The sequence below is a fragment of the Taurulus bubalis genome (assembly GCF_910589615.1).
Source record: "Taurulus bubalis genome assembly, chromosome: 17".
Classification (NCBI taxonomy): Eukaryota; Metazoa; Chordata; class Actinopteri; order Perciformes; family Cottidae; genus Taurulus; species Taurulus bubalis.
This window is the reverse complement of record NC_136605.1, coordinates 6,374,711-6,392,051: the sequence shown is the minus strand read 5'-3', so window position 1 is coordinate 6,392,051 and position 17,341 is coordinate 6,374,711. Positions and strand designations below refer to the sequence as shown.

The 17,341-nt window shown below is 46.6% G+C and overlaps 1 protein-coding gene across 1 annotated transcript in view; it reads right to left on the bottom strand.

Moving 5' to 3' along the window:
* Positions 1 to 1,130: 1,130 nt before the first annotated feature.
* Positions 1,131 to 17,341, bottom strand: part of ntn1b (netrin 1b) — a gene marked incomplete at both ends in the record, with an annotated part of 36,630 nt that continues 20,419 nt past the window's right edge. The window contains 5 exons of the mRNA XM_079232985.1: positions 1,131 to 1,450; positions 7,148 to 7,222; positions 9,484 to 9,537; positions 11,328 to 11,477; positions 15,740 to 15,928. Of these exons, the coding sequence (XP_079089111.1) occupies positions 1,131 to 1,450; positions 7,148 to 7,222; positions 9,484 to 9,537; positions 11,328 to 11,477; positions 15,740 to 15,928 (788 nt within the window). The remainder of the gene's footprint in view (positions 1,451 to 7,147; positions 7,223 to 9,483; positions 9,538 to 11,327; positions 11,478 to 15,739; positions 15,929 to 17,341) is intronic.

The following is a 17,341-nucleotide window of genomic DNA, read 5'->3' as shown; positions in this document are numbered from 1 at the left end:
TTCTCTTTTTTTTTTTTTTTTTAAACGAAGTGAGACGCTTCACTTCATCCGTTCTCTCACTTGCAAATGTTTGGAATGTCTAACTTCCATTTAGGCTTTTTATTAGAGAACAAACGCTATTTTTTTAACTGTCGTTACGAGTGAGGCGAGCAGGGTTTGAACTGTACAGCTTTTCTTTTTGTGTGCATCGTATGGTACAGTATGGGATTTATTTTCTTTGTGAACATATCTCATATGTTCTAACACTAGTAAAAATAAGTGCATGGTTGACACGTCTACTCTACATCTAGCATCATCTACTAAGAATAATGTCTACGTACGCAAGTATTGTTACTTTACATGCATCCACATACTGTCGAGATATATATATATATATATATATATATATATATATATATATCTCTGGATAAGCGCAGAGCAGAGACGGGATCATTACTTCAGAGTGAGCAGAGGGTCGTTATGGCGGTTTGCTCCCACGACACACCCAAGTTGTTTCTCTGAGGCGACGTGAGCAGGGAAGATGACACCCATTATGTTTCCCACAGAGTAAATCCAATTTAGCTCTTGACAGAGTTGATCCAAAGTTTGACAGCTCACAGGAGCAACTTATAAAACACGAGTGGAATCCCTCAATGCCACGAGGAAAAAAAAAAAAGTCTCTTCATTCAACTAGACGATGCTTCACACGGTACAGTGGAGACAGATCCTCTTAAAAAATACAAAGAGTGATACAGTAGATGCATTGCTCTTTAAAACGACTCAATAAGGGACTTTAAAAAAAACGAAACAACGGCATCATGGGTAAAATAGTCAGGGTGTGACGTATCTGCAACATTAGGTGCAAACTCTGCAATTACACGAACCTTGAAAGACGAACAGAAACAGAACAACTGTAGAACGAGCTCCTTCACAAAACGTCCGAAAAAACAAAAAACACTAAATCTCTTCGCTCCAACTCAGAGCAGCAGCACTCAGTCATTCCCCCATCTCCTCTACTTTTCACCTGTGTCTTTCTATCTTGTTATTCTTCCAGTTTATTTTTTCATTCATCCTCCTCGCATTCATCCCAGCGGAGACGCTGTTTCCGCCTCCACCTCCTCCCTCGATCTCTTGCTCGCCTCCAGCAACTTTTAGCACTTCCCCCTCTTGTCGCGCTGCTGGAACTTCCTCAGCCGGCGGCCCCACAGGTCCTTCCAGGGGATGAGCAGGCTCCCCTTGTCCGCCACCACGCCGCTCTGCCCGGGGGAGTCGTCGTCCGTACCCAGGAGCAGGTACTTCCTGCCGGGCTTGACCTTGGGGCATTTGCAGGCCACGTCCTTGGCGCGCACCCACAGCAGCTGGTCGCCGCGGCGGATGCGGTGCTCGCCTTGTTTGTAGACGGAGATGATGTTGACGGTGAACTTCCACCACTCGCCCGCCTTGTCTCCTTTCAGCACGTGCACTTGGACAGCTGGTGGAAGAGAAGAGAGAAGCCGGGGTTAGACCACCTACATGGACATATCACCGTCTAGTGATGCCCAACCTGAGATGCTTGAACCATGGGGTCCTTCAGTCTGATGATGGACTGGCCTCTGGGGGATAGAGGCTATATTTCCAATAAAAAGCTAAATCTGACGATAGCTGGTGAGTTCCCATATTGCATTTCTGCCAAACGCACTTCGCCTCTTTTGCTCTCCAGCCGTTTACCTGCATTCAGCCAAAGCCTCCTCAAGCGTGATTGGTCAATACTTCTTGGAGGACAAACGGCAAACCAGAACGCTACCGACACCAACATCTTGCCTCCAGAATCTACATATGCATGCAGAATGTGTTTATAGAGATTACCCCTGGTATACTCTATGTCAATGGTTCTCAACCATTTATCAGTGATGTACCCCCTGTGAAATAATGTTTTACCCGAGTACCTCCTAGCCAGCTCAAAGCATTTTTGGTTGAAAAAAAGATGTAATACACAGCACTATGCCATCAGTGTCTGATTTAATATAGAATATATACAATTCAGTTTATGAACTTACACTTATATTTTATTGGATATTTATTAAATAGATATTTTGTAAATATTTTTTAATGGATGCTCATTTTAAATAGATTTTTTTTAATCTAAATTTGACAACCACTGCTCTATGTGCCCCTGAGTACAAAAAGAAAATCCACAGATTGGATGAGCTGTAGCACTTGAACACCACATGTTGCCATCGAGAGATCTGAATAGTTAACAGTAACGAATATAAAGGTCTATCATGCCAAGTGGCAGCAGTACAAATACAAACTAAATGGATCCTAAGAAATAATACTTATCATAACATCTATTTATATGAAGGTAATGATGTTGAATAACATCAAATGAACACATGTGGAACGTGACCTGGTGGCGTAAACTATGACGACAGGCGGATGCCAACACTTTCATACAGCATTGTAGAAAAAGAAAAAGCTCCAGAATTTGCTGACTTTGCGGCGCGTCGCCGGTCCCTCTCCTCATCACTGACCTTCGACCTTTCCTTGTGATTCTGAGCATGCTCCCTATTACTGTAACTGTTGCCATAGCACTCCCGGTGCAAACACAAAGGTTCATGGCGGAGAACATCGGAGATCAACCTTTCATGTGAGGGTCAGAGAGACGTTTCACTTCAGGTGGCCGCAGGCTCAGTTTGAGGAGGACGTTGATCTGTGGTTCTTTATTGCAAACATAAACGGCCAAAATAGATTTTTTTTTTGTTATAGAAAAATTGCCACATCTGCTAACACTATAACTAACAAATCCTTCGGTCTATTAGGTGTGAAGTTGGACTCTGAGCATCAGAACACTGACAACCGCAGGCCACATCCAGCCAAACCCTGGTAACTATTGGAACGCCACTTGTTACAGATATCTTCATACCGGGAAATGAGTAAAGCCTCCTTCGCAGAGGCTCCGTCAGGCGGAGCGGCCATTACCTCATCGCTGTGATTGCTACGAGGGGCGAACAGCTCGGCAGCGCTGGAGCTAATCTGCGCTCGAGGTGAAGTGCTTCACCCCGTGGGTTTAGCTAGGAATGTGCCATTAACGCCTAAGTGTGCGTGTGGGGGTTCGCCCACGACTGAGAATGAATCCAATCTGAAGATTGGATTAGGTGATGGGAAAAAGTCGAGTGACAATCAGTTGGACGTGGAGCATATATTGTATTTATCTAATTATCTGTTCAGGCGTTACATGTGGTTTCTGTTTGACGCACACGGATCACACATGAGAACGTCCTTCCTTCTCACTTCCTTCAGATTGCTAGGTTAAATTGGCCTTTTCTCTGCCTCTCTGGCTGAACACGATCACTTTCAGTGCTCATGTTCGGTCGTCCCCCATCACTGCCAAGAACCGGAGGAGTGGGGTGTTTGAGTATGTGTGTCAATGCACGGTGTGAGCAAATTGCACACAATTTCAGAAGAAAGAAGGTTTGTTGGGCTTGAGTAGAGCGAGCTCTCACAGCCCCGCCATTCAGCGCAGCGCTCTCCTTCATCCAGACACATAAAGGGTGTGCGGGGGGAGGAGGTGGGTGGTGGGGTGGTGGGGGAGGGGGGAGGCCGCTGTTTGTCTTCCCAGCCATAGAAAAAAAGTTCCAGGAGAATCGGGATGTGTTTCCGACCTCATGAGCTGTCCGGGGTTCTGCTCCCAGAGCCCCGTCCAACTTCGCAGCGTGAGAATCCGGCGGCGAGATAGAGATAGCGCGCTCTCCTCTCCAGGCCGAGGGGACTCGGCTCCAGCGTCCAGACTTCTCTGTCCGCGCCGGACTCTTTCCGTCCTTTCTCTCGCTCGAGTGCGCTCTCAGTCTGCGCAGCGTCATCGAAACGCACACAAATCCACACCACTCGGGGTTTTTAGAGCGAAATGGACACCAGGGAGACGCTGAGAGGGACGACACTCTATTACGAATTGGTGCACGCTGACACTGTTTGGTGAGACGGTTGAAAGAGAGAGAGAGAGGCAGTGAGTGTGAGATGATCCTGCACTCGCACAATGTCTGCCAGCCGTGGGGCCTCCCTCACCGCCAAACCTCCAGCTGGGTTTATCTTCTTTGGGTGGTGTGCTGCAGCTTGACACCGCATGCCACCAACAAGCAAAGGGGGCTAATGAAATTAGGGCTCGCTTAATTACCGCGCTGAGGCCCCCGTCCCCCGTGGTTATCAGCTGAGTGAATGATCTGGGTCCTGTTACCCTTGGGTGAGCACAGAGGGGTGGCCTGGGAGGCTGGGGACGGGGCGGGGGGGGGTCGGCCTTTGAGCGCTATCCCGGAGCGTCGGCAAACACGCGGCGCTTTGATTCATTGTCCTCCCGGTGGCGAGGGAGGGAGCGAGAGGGTGCGTGTGTGCAGAAGGAGGGTGTCAGGCGAGAATATAATCCCTTTGTGTCCTCCATCTCCGTAGCTACGGCGGTGGTGAAAAAACAAAAAAAATTGAATAAACAAAACATATTTCTTTCTCTCCGGGGGCGTCAATCCGTCACCGTCCGCCTAATTTACCACCTGTTTGTGCCCCGAGGAATGCTCTGTTGCCGGCGCAGTGCACAACTGTGTTTAAACAGAGGGCCCCTTCCCGTGACCCCCAGGGGGGGCCCCGCACCACGGCTCACACATGGGGGGGGGGGGGGCCCCAAAAGAACAGAGACGAGACCCCGGAGCTCCCACAAAAGCGAGGCGACAGGCCTGAGAAATGAATTAGGGTCGAGGCGGAGGGAGCGCATGCTAAGCAATGATGTCTGCCGCACAGGCTCAAGCGGCTCAGAATCATCTGCTTCCAGACCGGCTTTTTTTACACACGAACTTCAGAGAGAAGCAACAGGAACCGCCCGCTTTGCCTGACTCAGCCCGACTGATTTATAGATGCAGACCCTGTCTCAGCTCCGATGATTAAGATTTAAGTCAGTCCAAATATGAATAATGGCTGCGCTTGGCTTCCTAGCAAAACACAACAAATGGCCTGAATTACTGTCTACTCAGCTGTAAGGGGGAATAAAATGAATTTGGCCAATTTTCAGCTGGATGTCGTTTTGAAGTTTATAAAGATGAAGTTTCAGCAATGATGATCTTAAATGAGGGGCAAGTTAGTCATGTATGAAAGCAATCAACATTGTGTTCTAGCAGAGCTAATGGGGAAGAACCTTTATAACAAAGACAAATGTAGGTTTTATTTGCAGGAGCACTCTCACTGGATGCAATACTTGCAAAAACCCGACTGAGGCGCGATGTGTGACATTTGATTGAACAGAGGTTGTTTTTCTGTGGTTAACAGATGCTGAACAACCGGTAACAGATAAGCTGTTATATTGCCGCCATGATTGATGGTGCGGAAAATCCCAAGAGCGCAGTGGATCATTTGCCGTGTGAGTGGAAGTAGTGGGCTGATGTAATGAAAACAAGTATTCGACTACCGCCTCAGTTCTCTGCCTCAATGTGTTCAAATTACAGGTATGGCACTGGTTTGAGTGTGAAGTGTAAACGTCAGTATCATCAACCATCAAACTTCCGTCTGGTTCCAAGTTGTTGGTTTGCGAGACGCAGCTGTCTTTGCTTTATTCTGGTGGCAGCAACGCTTTTGTTTTACATCGCGTCATACCCTGTGATATGATGTTTATTTACCAGGCACTTCACTGTTAGATGTGTTTCAGCTGCGATACTCGTTCTGTGGATTCAACATAATGTGATTCCTGTGTGTTTTGGCTTCTCTTATCTGTTTGGGATTTGCTCTTAAAAAGTTTTTTTGCTTGAAAATGCCTCAGGCTGACGGTTGGAAAAAGCGTGTCCACCGTTCTTGTGTGGTCTGTAACTCTCCTTCAGACCTCCACACTTGTATAACTGACCAGAGATGAGGCGCACAGGCTTTTACTCAACACAATACATTTAGGTATCTCAGGCAATCCTCAGAGGAAAGGCGACAGACCTATTAGTGTTTACACGTTGTAATCCTCCCTCCTGTACTCAGTTAAAGGAATAATTCAACCATAGAGATAGAATAGTACTCCTAGGAGTAGAACGAACATAGGACTGTTTTCCTTGGTATTTGACTAGTGCGAAAGAAAATGGCTATTGTTGTTATGTGTTATGTGTCCCCATAGTTTGCGTGTCCTTGAGCAAGACACTGAACCCCCAGTTGCTTTTCAGCAGTCCACTGCTCCTACATTGCTATGGATGGGTTAAATGCAGAGACCAAATGTCATGTATGTATGTAAAAAGTATGTAGTATGACAAAAATAAAGTTTCTTCTTCTTCTTATGGTGACGACAAACCATAACTATAACGCCAGAGACGAATAGATAGACAACTTGTGCGGCGTGGAGACCCAGCGCTGTCTGGCTCACATTCAGTAACCGGTGGAGAAGCATGGTGGAATCAACAAGCTAGCTTACCACAGCTAGCTTGTTGATTCCACCATGCTTTAATGCTACAGGAAATGAGCGATAGCAGCAGGCTTTCCCATTGCTGTGGTAAGAGTGTGTGGTTGAAGCGTTAAAGTTATCCACAGCTGGTTTTCGTCTTTAAAAGCTCACCTCAGTGAGAGCACAAGTTGCTGTGAGTTTGTTTCGTTTATACGCAAGTTAGATATGATGCAGCTCATCTCTGTGTGGTAAACATGTAGCAGGAGCCAGCAGTCAATTAGCTTAGCTCAGCACAAGGACTGGACACAGGGGGAAACTAAATCTGTCTCTCAGAACCGTTAACGCTCTTCTGATGCCGCCATCCTTCTCTTTCATCTGTGTTTCAAACATCAGAGGTGTTTTGACTGGCCTGTCGTTAAAGTATATATTTTTTTTATTAAGCATTTAATAATTTGATTTGATTGAGGGTAAACGCTACCTTTGACCTGTTATTTGACACCAGAAAAGGAGCGAGATGTCAATGAAAACCCCTGCACTGTGGGATCCGATCAGCTGGATCAACATACAAAATGAGCGGAACGTTGGCCGGCTGTCACTCGTCTTGAAACGCTCCGTTTTCCCCGTCCAGACTTCAAAATCATCCGCGTTTTGGATGCCGGTAACATAATCTGAATTAGACGGCGCTTCAGGCTGTGTGAGAGCAGCACCAGGGTGTGGATTGGCTTCGTTCGGGTCTGATTAATTGAGACATCTGACCTCTTGACTGCTGGCTGCACATTCCTGCATATTGGACTCACTCACCGTAGTCTTTTTTACAGTACTTCTTCATCGTGATCTTCATCTTTCCCTTGGATGCTTTGCAGTGAGTCTCACAGTCTATGGGAAGAAGAGGTGAAAAGAAAGAGGCAAAGTTAGATAGCAAATTTCACCCTGCGATTGATAAAATGCCTCCATGTGTGTGTCATAAGGTCCTTTTGCGTCACACCCGGGGTCTCCAAGATGCCTTCAAAGTGCCACTGTGGAACGGGTTATTGCTCACACAGATCCTCCTGTGTCTGTCAACACACTCTTTACTATGCTCCTCCCAACTTTTACACTGCAGCCTACTCCCTCGTCAGTGTCCTGGCATGCATTGTGTGAGCTCCGAGGGCTACAGAGGACACCCCTGCACAAAAGAAGGTCACCGGGGGGGGGATATTAGCGAGCGACCTACGGAAAATTACCAGAGACCCTTCGTGGCGTCTAATCCACGTGATGGGAGAGAGCGAATACTGGGAACGCTGGCCGAGGCGGAATGTTCTCGAGAAAGAAGCTCTCGGATTTTTGATTAATGTCCCTGCCGTGTCCCCTGTACACCGGACGGTGCATGTGTACCTGGACCTGCCAGAGGGCTTTGTCGATGGCCGCTGCTGTCGCTCTGTCACTGCGCCAGGTGCCTCTTTGTAATGAGGACGGGCGCTGGTGGTGGGACCAGAGGGCCAACTGAAAAATTGAAATCATTTGTTCCCTCCACTCTCCACTGACTGACACAAATTGGAACCAGATCATCTCTGAGTGTTTCCCCCCACACCCCCTACCCTCCCCTTCCCATTCCGCCTCTCCCAGAGCAATAAGCCTTGTGCTCTTTTCAGGTGGGGTGGGGGTGGGGGGTGGGAAAGCTGGGCTGGGCCGCCTGAAGAGAAAGGAGGGGGCAGTGGAGAGAGAGAGGAGAGCTTTCAGCCAGCCTGAATATGGACAAACTTCATTATTTCTTCCAGCCCTCTGTCCAGTCTTCCCCTTTCTTCCCCATTATGCTCCGTGTGAATGAGGTTGCCTGGGTAATGATTGAGGAAGAAAAAAACGCCCCTCTCCTCCCTCTCAAAAAAAAAAAAGAGAGCGGTACGGGGACGTGGGATGAGGATCGAATTCATGTATGTAGAGAAAAGCATTTCTGGTGGAATTCCTGGCCGCTTTCTGGGGCGGCGGGAGAAATAAGAAAAGAGGAAATCCCAAAGTAAATGAATTTGACGAGTCCATATCGAGCACGCCTGATTTCCATGTAAATGAAGTGCCGAGGGCGGGGGGGCGCTTTATCTCCCGCTGGCCCCCTGGGGCCCTTTATCATACCTCCCTTTGATAGCTGACGTTGCCCATTAGCCCCTTTATCGCAATCGCAGCGCTGGGCCATTACACCCGCGGCTCTCATTAAGGGCCGATCTCCCGCTGCGAGGACAAACGCCCCCTTTGTGTGGCCCTGCAGCAGTGCCACGTTCATTCTGCGGGGTCCCCGGGGGACCGCGCTGCTCCTAATTTGGAGGGTGGTGTCTGTGTGGAGTCTCTTGACAGGAATCCAAACTCCGCACAGTCACCAGTCACTATAGTAGGAAGTGGGACTCGCAACAAAGCTGAATGAAGTCAGTGGCGCCACTCTCATCAGACACTGATTGATGATCCGAGGTGACTCAGTCCGTTCCGCCAAAGCTGGGTCATGGTAAAAAGCTAACACTGTAATTGAATAAATGCATATTAGCAGCTGAGGCAGCAGGTTTACCGCCTGTTTGCTGGTCATTCACTTCTCTGAAAAGCCCTCCTAATCGACCGCTAAAGGACGGACAACTTCCACTGAAGCTGCAGGTAGATATTTTTGTTGCACATGGTCTAATGTCAGCAGTCCAACACGGAGACGCTTGTCAGAGCACATGAACAATGGGGTCGGGCCGGGCGTCGCTGTCGGCGCAGCCGGCCTTGATTGAAATACAAACTGGTGCAAATGAAGCATGTAATCAGATTAGGGCTGAGGCCCTGGGGAGGCCGCTGGGCAGGCTGGGACTTCAGGCAACGAGGCCACAGGGAGCGCTGGCAAAATATCTGGAGTTTACATCAGCGGCACTCAGACCTCACTGACGTGTGTTTAGCTGAGGACTATGACTGCGGACGGATGGAAAAAAAACAGGCACGCTGCTTCAAATGTTGCTTTAGTTTAGTTGCACAGGGATTTAAAAGGATGAAGCAGAGGACATTACAGAACAGATCATAAAAAAGCAATACCACTTCATTGTGCAGGTGAATTGACAGCTAAATATATGTATTAATGTGACTTTAATCCAGGTATGTCTTGCGTTGTATAATTGTAAAAAAAAAAGTGCTGTGCTCCTCACCTGACGGCTCCTCGTAGCTGGTGTAAGTTGCTGTCGGAGATGCGACTGGGATCTCTGTGACAGAGAGGGAATAAATTTAAAGTTGTGATCATGTTGCAACGCAATACAGAATAAAACTTACGTGACGGGGGAATATATGTAGTTCAATTTCCTGGTTATTCTCCACAGAGCAGAATGTGAAAACCCTCACAGATTTAATGGGATGTCTTTTTAATGACGGCTGATTTTGACACACAGATGTGCTGAAATAATGTGTAACAAGCCTGTGAGTTTTCCATTAATATTCCTCTCCCTCCGGATTGTGGTGTGCTGTAGGTGCAGCGAGCCAAAGTCGCCGGTCTTGTTAAAGCCGGAGCTGGCAGGGAGTTAGATATCACAAAAATGTAATATCGTGCTATTAAAAAAAAAGCCAAAAGGCATTATCTCAATAAATATACATGAAACCAAATATGTTCTTCAAGAACCCCATTTCCTCCGGCTTTTACACCACATTTGTTACCTTCCCAACGCAGTGAGAGGAATGATATTCCCGCAGGTTCACGGGTTCAGATTATCGTTCAGGATTCCGGCCAAACAAGACCACAGACACCGTGTCCAATGGCCACGCAGGCCTTTATCGGGAATGTCAACCCCGGTAACATAGCGGACAATTGTTGGTGTGTACATGTCCTCCCAGACATCGGCGTTATCTTATCTGACCACGCCAGCCAGCTACTTGACGCTCCTAGCTAAAGCAGCTGCTAGCGACCCGTCTCGGTTTCTGCGAGGCGTTGGCGTTTATTGCCGAGGGCCTGGGATCTGCAGGCGGCAGATACAGCCAATAAACATATCAGCCGTCATTCCCATGGACTCGTTCCGGGGATTTATTGCGAGAGAGACCGTTAACGGCGTTGAAGGCACACAAGGCCATGTTAGGCAACCTCTGTTTATCCAGGCTCTGTTTTTTGAACGGCCAAATATCTGTCCAAAATATCTCAACTATAACGCGAGATGAGAGCGAGCCACAAATTCATGCATAACAAGCACGTCCTGTCCGGAGGTTCTCTGAGGGTTTTCTATCGCAAACCAACGGCTGACGTAAGGGTGACCGCGCCCACGTCTTATGTCCAGTCGATCGGGGAATGAAATGGAAGCTATTGAAAGTGAAACATCGGAACGAAACGTGGCTGATTTTAAAATACAACGCGTCCATTTCATGTCACGTTCTGGTGGGCTGCACTAGATGTTTCTGAGGGTCCGCACTTAGAGCAGCTATGCTCCGCGACAACACGCTGCAAGAACCAAATATTTCTAATAGACACACAGATTAATTTAGTTGAACCACTTTCTGGTGTGACTTTAAAGCGTCTTAGCTTTAAAGAAGTAGCTGAATTTTAAGATTTCTAAACAGTTTAGTGTTGTTTGAAGTTGCAACAAACTGTTTTATTTTATCGTTTTAGTGAATACATTCATTTTTAATGCTTCACAAATCATTTATTACAAAGGGGTAGTAAGAAATCCCCGTGGCTGCATATGTAGCGCTGCTGTTTTAAGGTTCCCTAATTAATCTTGATGACATCTTAGAGAGTGAGAAACCCAAAACCTTTCCCTGCTGACCTGATGCTTTGCTACAAGGTGATCAAGTCACTAATGAGGTGTTTATTGTGATTTTCTCCACTTTGCATTCGCTCTTAAAACATGTATTCACATCAGTCTTGATGCATGATGAGGCAACTTGGCAGCCCAAAGGTTTTCTTCTAGAAAGTGTAATACTACAGATTAATATCATGAACATTCATTAAGAAAGTCGGCCAGTTCCCCCTATGAGAGGTTGTTGGATTGACATTGTAGTTAGCGGGCCTTACTGATGCAGGGGGCGATGGGCGAGCGGCTCTGCTGGTATCCCTTGGCACAGCGGTTGCAGGTGATTCCTGTCACGCCGTCCTTGCAGGGGCATTGGCCCGTCGTCTGGTTACACGTCTTCCCCGCCGCTCCGACCGGATGGCAGTCACATGCTGAGGAGGAGAAGAAGAACATCAAGCTGTGATTGAACCGGAGTAAACAACGTGTGATTTGAAAATTGAAAACAAGAGTGGTTTACAAAACCAGCGCCCTCAAAAAAATAACATATCGGCTTTCAAACGGCTACAGCGCGCGTCTGCCTCTCCGCTGACTCTACACATATTCCATACAACGAAAAGACATCCCACGGAAACCTAGCGAGGAACCGCTCACTCACACTGGAGCAGGCTTTCCTTCCAGACCATCACAGATGGGGAACTGGGCCTCGCACCAGCAGAAAACCTCAATCAAATTACACTCCCTCCCTCCACCCACCATGACCGCGGGATTCCTCAATAGGTCTGCTCCGGAACGGCAAATAGCTCCATTAATTGTCGTATTTCACCCTCGCCGCACTGTATCGCTCTACTGTGTGTAAACGCCAAAAACAATGCATGTGCATTGTTTTTTTTGGGAGGGTTTTTTTGGGAGGGGTGCTCCTCGGGGGTGCGTGTGTGTTTGAGCTTTTCTTGAGAGCGGGCTTTGTGTCCTCTGCTCCGTCGTGATCAGACAGACTGTGTGCTCTTCAGATTGAGTTTCCAATGTGGAGCTTTTTTGGCAAAGAGTTCCATGCAAATACGGTCTGAATAATGTTTCCCAATAGCGGACGAGTGGAACGCACTTCAAAGTCTGTTTAAGCTGTTAGTTGGGAGGATCGCACGTTTAAATGTGAGAAATTTGTTCTGTGCGGGTGTGTGCTCTGCCAAACATTTACCATAAAGCCAGTGTTTGAAGTGGAAGCCCGGCCTCCTTATTAGCCCTGCATGCGTTATATGTACCAGCAGAGTCATTTCAAATCTGCTTGAAGTGGTCCAGCAGAGTTTTTGGAGTTGCTTTTAGTTGGAATTTATAGAGCTTCATGAACATAACGAGATGCTTATTAAATGTTTTTTTCTTTTCTTTTAAAGCTCTAACGTCTTTGTTTTTCTTCTGCTTGATTTATATTGTGAAAGCGTCTTCCAAGTGTATTTGTTGAATTAAAATAATTCTAGGGCTCCAGTTAATTTCCTGTGACAATTCAACGTGAACATGTTTCTTAAATAAAATGAGGGAGGGCTGTTTAATGGAAAGAACAAACACAATTAAATAGCCATCAGCTAACAATAAACGCATGAACGATGACATCACAGAGATGGAGACGGTTTCTAGCATCAAAGTTTTCTTTTGGCTCCTTATCTCCCAAAAATCTGTGAAATAAAAATCTGAAAAATTAACTCTTGTTTGCCTCGGCCTGTTTATCCACCTTCAGCTTTTACAAATAATATATCAGGGTGGGCGCCGAACTATTTAATCCTAAAATTCAACATTGTCAAGTTGCAGCTTGTGCTGATTTATTAAAGCATTAGTTGAAATGCGTATAAACACGCTCATTCGATATCTGGCCCAGAGTCAGAGGAGAAGACTGAGACCACTCACAGAACAAGAGAGTGGTCTCAATCTTCTCTAACTCTCTCTAACTCTGTGCAGATACAATGAAAGAGCGTGTGGAAATGGAAATGTCCTGCTCCAGATGTAACTAAGCGTCATTGAAAATCCCTTCGACATTGGTGACTTAACTTAGCTTAGCTCAGCAAAGCTTTAAAAGGTGATGGAAGGTGAATTTATCTTTTATTTTTCCGTATTTCGTACCACTTCCATCTCAAATGTCCCAAACCACAGCCTCACTTCCTTCACAGGGGGTGCTACAAACGTGGATAGATTAATTGATTCTACCTGCAGTGGGAGGCGGGGGCTGTGCAGTGGACCATGTACCAGCTTCGTCCCCGTGGACTCGCTGCGCCTAGTTAAAGGCTTAAGCTGCCAAACGTACGAGGAGGGGGGGGGGGGGGGGGCGTGCACCGCCGTTCTCCAAGAGCCGTGTTTACACTGCGCTTGATGAGGGGTGAAGTTGTTAATCTGGGAAATAAAGCATGAGGCATTCCACGCTGCCACTGGAGACGTAGGTGCACAGCCTTTTTTTCTTTTTCCTGCTAAACCTCCCGACTATTAAGCAAATCGTTAAAGGGTTAAGGAACGGGGAATGAAAGCAGACTTCCTCCCGGCTCTGCTGGCGCAGCGCTGTATTTCCTGTCCAACAACAGCAGAGCGGGATGGTTGGCTGATTTGAACAATAAATATAGTGGGTCCTAACTGATCACTCACACCGCCCCGTTTTTTTGTCACCCGAGGAGGAGGGCAGCAATCAGGCTGTTTAGGTTCCATCCCAGAGCGCCGAGCTGGGTACGTGAAGGGATGGGGAGAGGGGCCTGAACCCTTCAGCTGTCTGGAAAGACTTCGCAGAGATCTATCGATGTTGCTACATCATCAGGAAAAGTGAGAACCTCTGTTGCTCTCACCTGCTCCGTCTCCCCTGAACCCAACTACTCCCCAGCGCAACTTGTGAAAATGTTTAGGCTGGCAGCAGAGAACCATTTGTCTTTTTTATTTGTCTTTTTTTTTTTGTTGGCAGTGCAAACGATCCATCACGCTTGAGCTCAGCGCAACACCACCACATGCAGCAAATCGATCCGCTCCGATACAAAACATCCGAATCTGAAAAAGGCTTTTTGGAGGTCCTTTTCATTTCACGCAAAGCGGAGTGAATACAGATGGGGAGGACTGTTGGGGCATGCATTGGGAAATATCTGTGTTTTTAAATAGCCAGCGGTGTACAGAGGATGTGGGGGGCACCGGAGAATCGGCGGCCCGAGACCCTCTCACCAGCCCACCATAGCTCGGCAGAGCATGTGGCTCAAGACCGCAATATGTGCATCTGTCCAAAATCACTCATTTGCCATTAGGATGTGGTAAAGGAGTGTGGTGTAACTGTACAATGTCATGCAGATCAAATGAGTAGCATTTAAACAAGTTTCCCCCCCATATAAACAGACTTTCCCTCCAAAAACAATGCTTCCCCCGTCACATACGCAGAGACAGGCATAGATAGCCGGTGAGCGTACAGCCGGAGTGACTGAGTGACAGCTCAGGTTGTTTGCTCAGGGCCTCGGATCCTGTCTTTAGTCCCTGAGGTGCTGCGAGACAGAAGGAGCCCCAGCTTTTGTCTCCCCACACATTAATCCTTGGCGGCTTTGGTCTTGAATCTGACATATGTGCTCACACCTGTGTGTGCGTGTGTGTGTTGTTTTTCTGTGCCTATACGTGTTGTAAGTATGAATAGAGGAGAGGGACGATTAGCGACTTGTCTCCACCGCTCTGCTCAGTGGATCAGCTCACACCTCTGTTCTGTTTGTTATGTTTGCCTCGTCAGGGATCCACAGAGGACCCCAAATAGCTCGGGAGCTCCACGGGTCAGCTCACTGACACCAAGACAGGTGGGCGCTTTTCTCCACAACTTTTCAAAGAATTCCTTTAATACCTGAAGTGTGAAACAGACGGTGGAGGATGAAGTACACGGATCCTTTACTTAAGTAACACACCTTCACCGCAATGAGAAACGTCCTGCGTTCAAAATCCTGCTTACAGTTACTGTGAGGAACTTTTAACTGGTTTTGAAGCAGTCTCAAAGTAATAATAATGACTATATATGACATACATAAGTAAACAAGACCATCAGTGAGAAGATTGGCTAGTTCTATAAAGTTGTTCTTAATGCTTGAAATTGGAGTCATCGGTCTGGAGGCCCAAGCCGTGTCGCTGATGCTGGAGGGAGGGGAGGAAATCTGGTGCTCGGAAACATGACCGCTTTTGTCCACAGGGACCACCGCCAAAATCCACACATTGATGTAGTAGCTTAAAGTGAAAGTACACAAGTACTATCAGCAGGATTTACTTAATTTATCATAAATAACGTTTAGCTGATCGAGGTGCTAGTTTGAATAAATAAACAGTTACGTTTAGTTCAATGGTTCTGAACCTAGAGGTCAGGTCCCAATCAAAGGGTCCAAAGCTGAATGACTGTGACATGATTTATGGGAGAGGAAAAACCAAAAGTTCTGCTTCACAGACTTATGTTTATATGCTGTCATCGTTTTCTAATCTTTGCTGTTGGTTGAACTGCTAGCAATTCATATAGTATGTGTAAAAGCACTTAAGTAACCAGGTTAGTCAGAGTAAAACATTGTACTTAAGTCACACTTGAGCATATTTACTTGGTTACTTTCCACCACTAGAAATAAAACATAGGTGAAAAACATAACCCTTCCATTAGAGGGAAGTAAACACTGGCGAAAGTGCACAGACTACGTTCTAACCTCTGGCACATCCTGTTTCCTGTTACCTTTGCAAGCCCTCCGGTGAGAGATGGACTTGGTCATGTCCCTGTAGTAACCCTCCTTGCAGTAATGGCAGTGGCGTCCGGCCGTGTTGTGACGGCAGTTGAGACAGACCCCGCCGCTCCTCCGGCCAGACAGCTTGTACAGCTCCATGTTGAAACGGCAGCGGCGGGCGTGCAGGTTGCAGTGGCAGGCTGAGAAGAGAGAGAGAGAGAAACGCTGAGAAATTCTGCCATGACATTTTGCAGATCAGCGAGCCATGAGGCCTTTTAAGTGAAATAAAATGCTCCGTACTCGAGCTGAAACAATCCCATGTGGCACTATTTGAAAACCACGTAACTTCAGTTTTGTTGATTTTCATTTTGTTCATTCCGGTGGCATAGTTTCATAGTCCCCCGTCTGTTGAGAAACTTTTAACCCAATGCTGGGTCATTGAAGCCTCAAAACACTGCTGTTTTTCTTAGCTCCTGAATAGCTGACATTTTGGAAACATGAGCTTGTTATCTGACAGCAATGAACTCCACACACAATGTTTACAGACCTTCCAATTTGCAATTGTGGTACAGAGCCAAAACGCAGTCGGTTCCTGAGAAAATATATTGACTTGACACCACAAAGTTTCAATCTTCTGGTTTGAATTTGTCACTTTTAGACAACAGGTTATTAAAACAGATGCTGTGGCTTGGCCTACTTTGGTTTGGCTTGAGAATAATGGAGCCTCGAAAAGAAACGCCCTGGTTCAGGCTCTCTTTCGCCCGGCCACCTGCTTGTGAATTTAACCTCTGAACCCCGGTGATGTCACGCAGGAAAACTTTCTTCCGCTCTCCCACACAGCTGAGAGACTGCTGATTTATTGTCATTGCTATTTTCACTCGTTAATACTGACCCCGAAGTTCATATTCCTGCAGATTTAAGGGCCTCCCCAGTGGTCAATATTAAATCAAATAAAACGACGTGAAATAATCACTGTGTAATATATTTAATTGGACCAACAACTCGAGTAACAATCAAAGAAAAATACTATACTATACTATAATACGTAATTTCAACATTTCTATTTTTAGTTCATTTTTATCTAATTATAAAATATATTTTTTTAATTTACTGTCACTTTTTATGACAGTGGTGTTGTCACAACTCCTCTCACCTTTCGGCCCTTTGTTAAGCTAGCGAGCTTAACGCCTGCTCCCAAATTTTAGCTCCCAAGCTTTAGCTCCCGTTAGCGAGAGCAACAACAATGTCAAAGTAATTATGAATAAAGCAATCACAAGCTGCTGAAATTAAACACAGTCACAGAAGCTAGCCTAAAGTTACATCTCTCCCTTTATTTATCTTACCTGCCTAGCCGGTTAACGAGACGGTGTTAGCAGACGGTGTTAGCAGTGTTAGCTCGAGGGCTCCTGTTGGCGAGACACCACAGAGAAAGACTTTGTGCCGCTTTGGTCATCACATTGTTGTAAGAGTGTTTAGAAACTCAGGATTAACCAGCTAATGTTAGCTGCAGCCGTTATTACCGTCTCTTCACTTGTTAAGCTAAAGAAATATAAAATGTGTATGTACATCAGCCGCTAGAGAGTTGGTTCTGAGTTACTTTTACATTGTTGTTG